General features: G+C 36.5%; 1 protein-coding gene across 1 annotated transcript; it reads left to right on the top strand.

Moving 5' to 3' along the window:
- Positions 1 to 604: 604 nt before the first annotated feature.
- Positions 605 to 10,452, top strand: XG (Xg glycoprotein (Xg blood group)). Its single transcript, XM_054654345.2, has 8 exons — positions 605 to 779; positions 1,114 to 1,170; positions 5,111 to 5,146; positions 7,658 to 7,723; positions 8,666 to 8,713; positions 9,343 to 9,381; positions 9,988 to 10,107; positions 10,311 to 10,452. Exons 1-8 carry the CDS (start codon positions 605 to 607, stop codon positions 10,325 to 10,327), a joined length of 558 nt encoding a protein of 185 aa, XP_054510320.1. The 3' UTR covers positions 10,328 to 10,452.
- Positions 10,453 to 13,483: the final 3,031 nt, after the last annotated feature.

The following is a 13,483-nucleotide window of genomic DNA, read 5'->3' on the forward strand; positions in this document are numbered from 1 at the left end:
CTTTTTTCATTTACAGAGGAAAATAAGTTGGATAAACACATCTTAATATATTTTACTTTTGGCCCATGTTGCAGTGAGAATTAAAAAAACAAAGCTGATTTGTATTGCAAGTGATCACAAAGCTTGACAGTAAAGCTGCTTGCCAATAAAATAATAACGAAGATATTAAAATTATTAATATATGTATGTTATATATTAATGGAGATATATAATATATTTTTATATTCTATGTATATTATATATACATATAAAAATGCATATATACATACATATATTATGCATTTATATATTATATATGTAATATATATTTTTATATACATAACATATATAAAGGTATATATGTTATATATTAATGAAGATATTAAAAATTCTCACCTAATGATTTTGGTTCACAAGTACTATGCTGAATGCTACTTTCAGCTGTCTCCTGGCAATAGTCCTGTGCCCTCTAGCTGGCAACCTGTGTTCTTCAAAGGGCTGTTTGTACAGCAGCTGAATATGATAACAGGAGAGAGCAGCCTCTCTTTGGCCTACCTGAACAAATAACTTCCTTGGATTAAATGAGCCCATCTCTCACACTCATTCAGGACTATGCTGTGCAGGAATGACAGCTGACAGCTTGGATGGGTCTTTCTTTTGCCTCTTACGGGTGTTCTGCTTCTGTACTGAGCCCTCCAGGTCTGGAGGTGATGGAAACCTGCCTGCTGACTTAGTGTCTTCTGTCACATTCCTTCTAGGTCAAGATGATTTTGATTTAGCTGATGCCCTTGATCACCCTGGTATGTAAATTTTCTATCCTTATTTTACTATGGCATTTACATCTAATAGTAAATCTTAAGTATTTTTCCTTGAGGAATTGAATATGAAGTGGCTCCTACTTCTGTTAAAGGTACACAGAACTGAAGAATGCTAGGTTTCAATGTTTCTATCATGAAATAAAAATCTTCTTTAAAACAAACCAACAAAAAACTAGATTTGAAAACATATTCCTTCATTTTTGGCTTCTGCTGTGATACATAAAGATGTATTGAAAGCAGCTCTCTACATTTGCACATACCTGCTTTTGTTAGTTGAAGCTGTTAATGTCTATTGGCATGTCATTGTGTTCAACAGATGACATCATTACCAGGAAACCCACAGTGATCAGAAGACCGACAAGACCTGTGTACAGTGAGTAATAAATAATGGGTCATAAAACTGATTTTGTACATGTAGGAAACTTTCACATGAGGTTCTTTATCATATCTGCTGCTGTGCTTTAGCTGAGATAATGTGTGATTAACAGCTGTCTTCTTAAAGTAAAATAAGCTCTTTTGACAATTACCAATTATGTGTCTTTACTGCTTCCAGTGAGGCAATCAAGCATGGCTGGCCAGTGATAGTATTTTATTTCCTGAAGACCTTCTTCACACTTTTCTAGATGGCTCTGAACCCCCTGGGGAGTATAACAATGGGTACCTGTTGCTAAAATTGGCTAACTGTTCCTCTACTTTTTTTCTCTATTATCTTTATTTTTTATATATTTATTCATGACACTTGATAACAGAGTTAGAAAGGAATCAGAACAAAGTTGGAGCTATTCTTTTTTCTCACCATGTATTTAATTCATATTATCTACTATTGATTGATACAACCACCTGTGTCAGAAAGAAGAAAAGGCTCTGAACAGTAGAGAGCTGTAGTCCTGAGAATGCCAAACAATGAATTCCAATGAACATTGAAAAAATCCAAATTCCAAACAAGAACTAAATTGCATTTGTGATGGAAGAGTTTATGACAGCATAGATTTTTTTTTTTTTTACCTAAACTGCACTGGAATAATTTTCTGTCTGTCAAACAAAATGCTTGGAAAATGCTAGATAAAAAAAAAAAAAAAAAAACAAAAAAACCCATCAACTTCAAGTCTTTTTCTGCACAAACTTTGAAATAAGATTTTAGGTGCATGAAAGTAGTTACATTTTCCACACAATTCTCTGGCTCCCCCTTTGAACAAACAGGGGCAGTGTTTTGTGAAAGTGATAGCCATTGTATACTTTAATGGCTGCATTCTTCCTTTCCATTTCATTTGATAAACAAAATTTGTCTGGCCTAGATTAGAAGTGTCTATTTTAAAATATTGCCCTAAGTGTGGATTTGTTCATATCCTAATGTAAATATTTCAAGTTACTTGAATTGTGCCCTAAAATACCTTATCCTTGGTCATGTTTAAAGGTAGCTTAGGGTGCCAATGTCTGTACTCAAGCTGCCTCAGTCAGGTGAAAGGAATTTTTATTTTTAGGGACTTCTAAATCTGTTAGAGATATGAACATCTGATTAATACCTGCCCTAACCAAATCCACTTAACTAATTTTTGGCCAGGAAGAACTCCATGTTTTCCAGACTATTTCAGAGTGTCCTTTAGCGCTACAGATGACTGCAAAAAGTTTTAAAAAAGCAATAAAAGTTATTAGAAAACCCAAGATTGCAGTTAAAAATCAATTATTGGGTTTGGAAAGAGCAGGAAGATGGTACAAAAGTACATTCTGGCAGCTGCTTAATGCTTCATCTTAACTTCAGGATTTCCTCGATGTCCCTTTCAGAAGTGAGGCTCAATGAGATTTTTGTTCAGCTGTGTTGTCATCTTATTGCAGGGGTTCCATACTGTTGTCTCCTTATCACAAAAGTTTCATACTTTCTTGACATTTTCTCATGGGCTTCTCCTCCAAGCACTGACTCTCTCTTCCTCAGAAAGCAGCCAACTGACTCCAGTTCCCCACTCAACCAGCCACCCCACTCCTTTATAGCACTCTTCTTCACACTGGTTACAGCTGTGGCCTGTTAAAGTCAGGCCTGTTCCTAATCTTTGATAATTGGCCCAGCTGCAACTCTTTAGGGGTAAGATTACTTTCTACACTGTCTTTATTTTCTTACAGTCTATCCCCCTACACAGCTGAGGCCAATTACAGGCAATGTCCTCTGGGCATCCCATGCACCTCTGCCCAAGTTAAAGCTCTCCTGTAGGCACCTCCCTAGTGTAGCAAAATTCATCACAACAGTTCATGGAAGGTAATGCTTATTTACAGAATGTGTAAGTCAATATTTACTCACTGACCTTGTTCCTGCATTCTGTTTAATTCAGCCATACTCTCACACCCACCTGCTCAGGAGCACCAAGATGTGTGTGCTCAGGTGGTCTGGTGAGCATTGTGGGCAACATGAGACAAAGCTTGCCAGCTACTGAGCTCTTATCCTGTCTCTGTGCTTCTTCTTGATCAGAAATGACAAGTAGAATCCACAGATCTTTTATATCCTTTAGGAGTAATCAGGTATTATAGAGGTCCTTTGCCTCATAATATTTCTCACTCCAGTGCCTCTGAACCCTTGGTCAGATTACTGCCCACTATATTTTTTTTCACTTGTTTGGAGTTCACAGGCTGTGTGCACAGACTTATTTTCTGGGTGGATGATCAGAAAAGTAGTGATATGCTGCAACCTTTGGTGTTAGAATGCCTTTCTGCTTTTCACAAATGACAAGTCATCTGTGCTGTCATCAGAGCATAGGCCTGCTGATTTTGACAGAAACAACAATCCTCAGTTTTACTGCTGGGAACAGTGACCTTTAGTCTGTTTTTTTAACATTTTGCTGTTTTTTCTGGTCCTGATAGACAAACACATTTCCATTTTTATTTCATTCATATCAACCTTAGCATTTCTGTAACAAATCTCTACATTAACCCTTCAGAGCAGAATTTGCATTTTACCTGAATTCTTCATGTCAATAATAAATTGAATCCAGTTTTCAATTTATTGCTTCTTACATTGTTAACATTTGACAGGTAAAAGTATTTATGAAATGCAACTCTCTGCTAGGCAGACACAGGGAGGACCTACACCTGACAAGTACAAACCAAGTCATGTATTATGAATTTGTTTATTTTCCTGCCAGATTTCCTGATGACATCAAAGCATTTCTGAGTTGTTACTCAGAAATGAGTAATTCTCTCAAATGAGACTAGATACTGTGCTAAAGCAGCTTCCCAATCCTCCTAGGTATAAAGAACAGAAGAAAATAGATTTCTGCATGGTGATTTTCCTGTGTTTCAGGAATTCTGACATGTCTGTAATGAAAAAAAAAATTGTTTAATTGAGGATCTATCTAATTGTCTGTGGCAACAAACACTGTTACAAAAATTTAGATAGATTTTGCTACCCCTTTTGTTCTGATTCGCTGTACCACTCCATGCATATAAGCATCAAGAAAGGGATTCTTGGAGTTAAAACATCTATCTAATGTATTTCTTTCAGAACTCACCATCATTCCATACACACCTTAAAATACCACCCATTCACTCATATCCACACCTGCATGTTAGAAACAGAGTTCCTCCTTACCCATCTACGGCTCATGGACAAATTGTTTATTGCATGGAAAGATTCCATCCCAGGTACAGCGGGACATCTGTACGGTGCTGGGCAATGGTCACAGCCTGGTGATTTACTGGGTAACTTTTGCATACAGACATTTAATTCTATCTAAAAACCTTCATAGCTCAAGGAAATAAAAACAGACTGTCTCCCAACCTCAGACAGGTGCATATGATTGCCTGAAGCAAGGGGTCATCCTGACCCTTACATTGATATTTGATTCAGTATCTCCCCAAGTAGGTTTATTGCTCCCTAGTATTTGCTCTTGAAATGGATATTCAGTTTTCCTAGTTCAATAAATTACATTCAAGCCAAACATACATATACAAATTTTAACCACAGACATAAATGTTAATAATTAAGTATATTTTAAAAATTAGTATTAGTATAACATAGCTAATTTTATTTTCGTACTTGAAGGTATATTAAAGAGGTATTGATCTTGATCATTTAAAACAGGAAAAAAAACTTTGTATTTTGAATAGAAAATACTGTGCTATTTGTCAATTAGTGTGTGGGAAAAATGTTAGACTCTATAAGAGTTTTCAAGAAAAAGTGTGATAAGTTATTCGAATTTGTGGCACTGACTTGAAAAAGGTGCTTGTCGAACATGCAGTTGTACACGTTCTAATGAAAATAATATTACATTTCCCTCAAGAATTGTGTGTAACTCACTTTTCTACATCTTCCTCCTATTCCTTTTTAGACAATGATCTACATTTAGGAGATGCACTTGGTGGGGGTGAGTACTCCCTTGTTTCCTTGAATACAACGGGATTTTTTTCTTTCATAGTCTTTTCCTGAACTCTGCCTAATTTGTAAAAAGATATTTCAGTACTGCAGGAGGTGCTATGGTTGTGAGAGTTATTACAGCTCATGTACATGCAGCCTTCTGCCTGAGGTGGGGACAGCACCTGGTCACCAGCAACCTTTGAGAGCTTCCAGCTGCCCTGCCTTGCATGAACTGAAGTTAGCTGGGGCTTGCTGAACCATGGCAGAGCACCTCAGGCATGGCTGGGGAGAGCAAATGTCACCCATTCACTTGGGATGGCTCAGGGTGAAGTCCTCTGACACAAGCTTGAAGAAGGTGATGGCTGTAGTTTCTTCAGTGACCAAAAATGAGCCTAAGATTAGGAATCAGAGGTAACACTGGATGGGGAGGTTTGAGCTTCTTGTAGCTCTGCTGATGGCAAATTAGAAATTCAGGAAGGAATGTTTCAGAGAGGAGCACTGGTGAATACAGCTTAAGCTTGAAACAGTCAAGCTGTTGTAACATGCTGTTAACTTCCAGATATTCCCATAACACCCAGACCTGACCTTGGAAGTATTCTGAGTACAGTACTGTACTGAGCTGTGCAGACATATGAAATCCTTTAGGCTGGGAATTTGTACACCAGATTTTATTTAGTGTGTTTAGAGATATACCAAGGATGTGAAGTACTCTAGAAAAGTCCTTGAATACTGCAGTTACCCAAAATGCAACTAGTATTCAATCAAAGCCTAAAATTCCACTTTAATCAGAGCCACACAAAAGAAAAACTGCACAGAACCTCCAAATCAGCTGCAGTGGTCTGGTTTGCTCACATTTCAGTCTTAGAGAATGACACTTTATATTTGGGTTATTTTTTCCATTTCAACCTTCCCCTGTGGCACTTCATGCCTATGTGTGAATGATATATTAGTCCACATTTAACAAAGCTGGATCTAATTTTGTTAATAATTCCCATGTTTATAATTTCATTTATTCTTCCCTGTAGTAATTCTTCCATTTTTGCAATCTTTTAATGAGTACTGTTATTGAGTACTGTTATGAGAGGATAGGTTAAATATATTGACTAAAGTATTAATTAGTAGCTTAAGTATCTTAACGAAACCACATCTTTTCATTCCAAGGATGGAAAATTGTATATTTTCATTGTTTTTTATTTCTTTGTTCTATTTTCTGTTCAGGTTCTTAATTGACCTTCATACATGATATAATAAGGTTAAAGTTATGAATCTCATTATCAGTATTGCTGAAGACATTATTTTTTCACCAGCTGTGCCACACAATATGTCCTCTTATGCTTAGAGAAGACTAAGTTCAGCATCATGATAAAAATTAAATGTGGGATTGGTGGTTTTCTGCTTTTGTGCCACAGTGAGTCTTAGTTCATTACACAGAGCCAGAACTGAGCAAGTCCTTTCTCTGCTGAATATAATTTATTGGGCAAAGTTAGATTTAGCAAAGCTTTATGACTCAATCCATTGGCTGCAGAATAAACTCATTTGAGGTTAAGCATATGCCTAAATAATTTTCTGGGTCAGAACCTAAACGGTGCTCAGAAACAGAAGCATTGTATTTAGCAGCTAGGCAAGAAGAAAACATAGCAAAAGGTCATCTGGCATGTTTGGAAGGTGAAAGATTTAAAGAATGGGAGGGAAATTGCTATTTATTTCTGTCACCTAATTTTGATTTATGCAGAGAAAAATGCACAGTCTGGCATTTTTAAGAACAGTTGAATTGGTTGAGTAAAGGGTGGCAAGAGAAAACTGACTCTATACACACAGAGCAGCAACCCTAGATATTAAATTTGGCAGGCTTTGACCTGGGTGAGCTCTTCAGCATTGTATATGCAGTTTGAAAACTGCTTTTAGTGATCAGATCTCCTGCTCTATCCAATGCAAATCCTTTGGCAAAATGCTAATCCTTTGGCAAAAAATTAAGGCTAAATGCTAGCACAAAGTTCTAAGCAACAGCAAAGCTGAAGTCTGAGATCATTTTGCACAGTTCAAGAGCAGAAAATTGATTATGCATTAGATAAATTCAGCATCTGTTAGATGAAACTAATCTGCAGGCCTTATTAAAACCTGTTGATGGCAATGAGATAACCTGTTGCCTCCTGCCCAGCCTAGAACACCAGCTTCTCTGTTGGCTCTGAATAACTGCACCACTGACACCCAGAGTGACTGACACATTGCGCCTCCCAGCCGTCAGCTTTAATCAATGTTAGCACTTGCCAGATATACGTAAAATATTTTTCCTCAGTGTTTTTTGTGAATTCTTCTCTTGTTTAGAAAATATTCCCTACTCACTTCCAAGTCAGTTTTTCTAGCTAGCTATTTGTTGATATAGTCCTTAAATCTTCTTCACTACTGAAAAGGTCCTTTTATTAATTCACAGGAGGACAAATTAGAAATAGGTATAAAATGCTTTTATTTAAAGTTCCCAGTTTTGCCTGTTCAATCATCTAACAATATTAATTATCAATAGGCGACATCTCAAGAAAACCTTTATACCCACCTCTTCCACCACGCCCCGGAAGTTATGGTAATTCCGGTAAGACTACTTGCTCATAAGAAAATGTAATGCTATCAGCTGTTCAGAGCAGACATTTTAAATACTGTATTTCTCTAGCAATAGCATTTATCTATTTATTTATCTCTCATTTTATTTATCTCTTATTTCCCTAGTAATAGCATTTATCATTCTTTTCCCACGTCTTCCTTTTGTAAACACTGTTTCCGACCCAGGAATGAGAAAGCTTTTTTCCTGAATGTTAATGTTGATACTGTAAAGTTTTTGTTTGTTTAAAATGTGGGACACCGCATATTAAGCGCCATGAGACTAACTTTCAATCTTGTTCGTGTTTTCATTTTGGGTGTGTATACACTGAACGATGCAAAGGCTCAAATTTGACATCCAGTCACAGGGCAGGGATAAACCTGTGCTCAAATCAGTTTGAGATGTGCATCTGAGATGGCCCTGGGGCATTCAGCAGGTGGGGCTGGGCAGCCTGTATTGCTTTTGAGTTTGGTTCCAGACACTTGCTTAAATAAAGTAAATGTGGCATATCTATTCTGGCTTTTACCCTGTACCTGTACTTGCTTTGGGTATGGCTGTAGTGGTGAGCTGTGGACAGGTCCTTCTGGAGTCCTTCCTGGAAAAGACCCACTGACTCTCTGCTTCAGGGGTCACTGGGACTCAAGATGTCCGTATTATATAAGAGTTTGTGTTACTGGGAGCCCAAACGCACATATCCCACAAGTGCACCAAACAGACACAGAATACAGAGACACCAACTTTGTGTCAGTACTTCAGCTTTCAGGTGAATTTTGGTAGGTGACTGTTGAGTGCAAGACATGTGACCCATCCACCATGTTGCAGCTGGGGTTTCAGAGGTCCCTCACCTCTCCCTAGAATGCTACAAAAGGAGTGGACAAGGGAGCTGAAGGGGTTACCATTGTATATAATTTTGCAACTCTAATCTTTATCTTGCAGGAGGTTTTGATGACTCAGATCTGATTGGTGGAAAGCCTTTACCACCAGGTAACATTTGCCTATTTCCCTTGCAACGTGTTCCTAACACCTGTAAATTGGAGCTGGTTGGTTTTACTTTTGTGGTAATTTGTTTGTCTCTGAAGGTATATGACCAGACTGCACTGCTGTCATTTAGATTAGTTATCCTTCATGATAAACTATGGGTTTGAGCGTAAAGCTAGAACTTGAAACATATTCCAAAACACTTTTTGGATGTCAGAAACCTGCAGGTTTATCCCTTTGAATTCAGCAAGGAAAGTCCAAAAGCAAGGGGCATGCTGAAATAGATGGACCCAGACTAAGATCTTGACGTAAACTACTGGTAAATGATCTGATTGTCTGGCAGTAGAGAAGAGATATACTGGCCTCCCTGTAAAATCAGCTTGATGTAGCCTGTTACAGATGGTCCTTCTATTAGATTATAACATTCTTCCCCAAAAAGGAAGTTTCAAGAGGATGAGCAGTTATTCCTCTGGCCAGCACAGCCATCAGTGGGGAGTGGAAGGGGAGCTCCTCTCTTGTAGTCTTGTTGGGCCACCCCTTTTGCCCTTTGTACATCACACTTTGCTGAGTAAAGACTTAGTTCTTAAAACAGGATGACAAACATTTCTTTGATGAAGCTTCACCCTCTATTCCAGGAGATCAGGAGCATCATTTTAATCATGGAGGGAACACAGGTATAGTAAATAATTTACATTATTCTGCATTTGATTTCTGATCTTTATGAAATACTAAAACATATTGTCATATATAATGCAAAAGTTCTATTGTCATTACATTGCAAGGGCTCCATATTGCTAGAGCTTCATACCTCCTTAATGTTTCTTGTAGGCAGCTCCTCTAGGCACTGACTCTTCCTTGTCCTCACAGCAGCCAACTGACCCCAATTCCCCTCAACCAACCAATCCACTCTTTTATAACACTCTTCTTATTGGCTACAGCTGTGGCCTGTTAAAATCAGGCCTGCTCCTAATCTTTAGTAATTAACCCAGCTGCAACTCCTTAAGGGGTAAGATTACTTTCTATACTACCTTTATTTACTTATATTCTATCCCCCTACAAAAACAATGCTAGCTTTACACAATAGCAGATATAATAAATTAGGCTTTGAGACATAATTTTCACATCAGCTGTAATATAACACAATTTTTTATTAACCTGCTTAATTCTATAGTTTCACCAAACTATTTTCATAATTTGGTAAAGGCACTCTTTAGTAGACAATATACTTCAGACAAACCATTTAAGTGCCTCTGAAAAAAAACCCTTCTCTTTTTCCACAGATTCGGGTTTAATTGCTGGAGTTACATCTCCTGTAATTTCTGCTTTTGTGATACTGATTGTTGGATCCATAGCAGCCTACACCGCTTACAAGAATAAGAAGCTTTGTTTCAAACCACGTGGTAAGGCCCAAACAGTTTTCCACTGATTTAGTGCTGAAGTTGATGGGACCTTGACAAACAATTGTCTCTGCCTGCACGGAGGTACCTGGCAATTGTGGCTCTGTGTGGAAACCAGCCAGGGTGGCCCACGCAGATCAGCCTCAGAAAAGCTGGCAAAGAACACCCACAGTGGAAATACTGAATGTTCAATTTTCATTTTTCAGGTGGGGCTGCAGTGTAAAGCACTGAAAGAAGAGTTGCTGTCTGATCACAGGCTCCTTTGGTTGGTGACATTCTACACTGCCATTCTGACAGAAGAAAATCTTCCCCTAACGAATGTTTTCTTGAGACATTGCAATCCTGCTCTCTCTAACCTGATGTCACTTTTGCATCTCAAGCTTTATGTCATCAAAAATATGCTTAAGACATCCAGGGATTGTATTGCACTCTCTGACCTGCATTCATAAAGGCTGGATACAGATTTTGACTAAGAAGTTATTGTAAACAACAAAGAAATCGAGTTTGATATAAACTAAAAATCAAAGGATTTGTGAGGGTTTGTGAGGATTTGAGTCACCAATTTTATTTTTTTTTTCTGTTTTCGAAATTAGCCAAAAATCTCAGTCCTTCTGGTAGAATAGGAATAAGGAGTTTGCCATTTCCTTTCACACCTATTGGGTTTCTCCAGTATATTTATGTAATGTTTACTATGTTTAAAGAAAATTTGTAATTGCCTAAAGGATTAAAAATTTGAATGCCTTTACTTTGTGTTTATGTCTGAATTTTTTGCAAAGTGAAAGGAACTATAGCTAAAAAATTTATTCTTAATTTTATAATATACTGAAAAGACTATATATATTGACAAACCGCTGTTTAAAATAAAACAGAGAGGAATACATGCTAATTTTATTTATTTATTTATTTTATTGATTAATTACTGAACTGGTGTTTAGCTCTTCTCAGGAACTAGAATTTTACATGAGTTTCATTTCTGTTCTTGAAAACTTAGGCCTGACTCTAGGAACCTTTGAAGGTACTAATCTAGAAAGATTTTTTTTTAATATTATTTATAACTTCTGAAAAGGGAAAATGGGTACAAAGATTTTTCTGATTCATTTAGAATGAGTTTGGGATACTTCAATCTCTAAAATCTAAGTCACAATGACTTTTGAGCTTCATATTATGTAGAGGTGTGGTTGACATAGTTTTTCTAGTTAGACAGTTCCACTTCTTTCCTTCATTCCTGAACGACCTTGCTGTGCTAACAATATCCTCATGTAGACAAACCTATAATGAAAATTGACACCTTTCCTGTCTCTCTGCCTTCATTTAGCTAACTGGATCAAAAAAAAAAAAAAGGCAAGTGAATAAAATACAGATGAAAGTTGGCAAAACTAGCAGTTTACTGACATAATTCTGCAATAGAGACATTTTAACTGACATTTAAAGCATAAGGAAATTGGCGTGGTTTTATCTTCACTTTATATCCAAAGCGTGTTTTTTGTTACTGCAATTCCACATATCTGGAGGTGAATATGATTTTGTGCTTATTACATCATTGAGAGGAAGACATATACTAAAAAAGTAATTTTTCATATAATAAAATACTATTTATCTGAATTATATATTCAATGGATATATATCAGTTGCTTCCTTAGACTACCACTTTTTATTTTTTGATCCTGGAAAAAATATAATGTAAATCAGTTTAAACATAGAAACATCTCAACCATATACAAACAAATGAATACCTTTTTGGCTATCACTTTTAACTAATAAATGAGAAAATATTTTTAATATGGTTTTCAAGGACATCTAATATTTCTTTTTAGATATTAATTTTCCATGTTAACAGTTAAAACAGATTGATGTATATTTTGTCGGACAGACATAAAAGTTTTGATTAATGAAATGACAAGTGTTTTGGTGTTACAACTTCAGTTGTTTGTTCAACCATGAAAATATATATTTTGCTTCTTTCTCTTCTAAATTTTCAATAAACTCCTACTGTGTTTTATCTAAGATGATCCAAGTTTTGTTTGTTTTGTTTGCTACTTTCTGGGACATATGAGGATTGATACATTCTGTATACAAGTTCAACTATGTCCCACTAGAGAAAAGAAAATGCTTCAAACTAAAGAAAAATTACAGGGAAAAAAATGAAAACAGCTTAAATATCTATTCTTTTCTCTTTTTTTTTTTTAATTTTACCAAGTGTCTAGAGAAGGATCTATGTGCAACATTTTTGGTTTTGCTATATTATGACAACTTATTTTAAATCGTTCATAATATTTTCAAAATAATTTATTACTTGTGTTAATATTAATAGCCCAAAACCAGATTTATTATGGAGAATTTGAGCAAAACCCATAAATCTGAATGGATAAACCCTGACTACCCAAGTGTTTAACCATCTGAAGCTCTTTGGTCTAATTTGTCAGCATATACCAATATATCAATATACCAGTGTGCAGATGCACTTTTATGTGTCAATTTCCCTTTCAACAAGAATGATGATGATGGTAAAAAAAATTTATAATTATTGCATTAACTATTTCTAGTATTATTGTTTCAGGTAATTAAGGGGTTATGTAGGGAAGCTCTAGTGTGAAGGAAGGAAGGAAGGAAGGAAGGAAGGAAGGAAGGAAGGAAGGAAGGAAGGAAGGAAGGTTGGTTAATTGGCTGTTAGAACATTGAACTCTAGCTTGTGATACTGGCTCTGATACTTAAAATTCATTCCATACATAAAAAATAGTTGCTGGCACACAAGTAAAACAGATTATCATCTAAATATAGACATCACTTTCATTACCAAGGAGAAACTTTTCTTAGCCTTCAAGTCCCCCAGCTGAAATAGATCTACAACAGTAATCGTGGTACTGATAACTATGTTATCTTGTTGATTTGTCTATGTAAGTCAACGGTGAACACAGATCCCTGAGAATTTTGTTTCTGTGGGATAAATAAAACTCAATTTCCTGTGTGTTTATGTCCATCCTTCCTTCCTTCAAACACTTTGCCGTTACTACAGAGCAATGACACCCTCTTCTCCAGTGGACCTTTAGGATTCTTCCAGGGTTTAAGAGAACAAATGCTGCAGCTTGGAGTGGCAACAGAGTTCTCTTGCAAATTGCTGGAAATAAAGTTTTAAATAGTTGAGTGGTACCACTAGGCAGTTTTTTCAGTGGCACATCACCTGAAAGTTGTTTACCTCTACTACATATATACTGATGTTCACGGCAGATTTTGGAATAAAAATGCCTCGGCTAAACCACATCAGCCTAGAATTACTTTGCAGAGACATAGTATGGCTGAATTACATCACAGTTACATGACTTCTAAGCTAGTGGCAAAAGCATGTGGTGCAAATAAATATGCATTTATTTACACACTTGTG

The sequence above is a fragment of the Agelaius phoeniceus genome, chromosome 2 (assembly GCF_051311805.1).
Source record: "Agelaius phoeniceus isolate bAgePho1 chromosome 2, bAgePho1.hap1, whole genome shotgun sequence".
Classification (NCBI taxonomy): Eukaryota; Metazoa; Chordata; class Aves; order Passeriformes; family Icteridae; genus Agelaius; species Agelaius phoeniceus.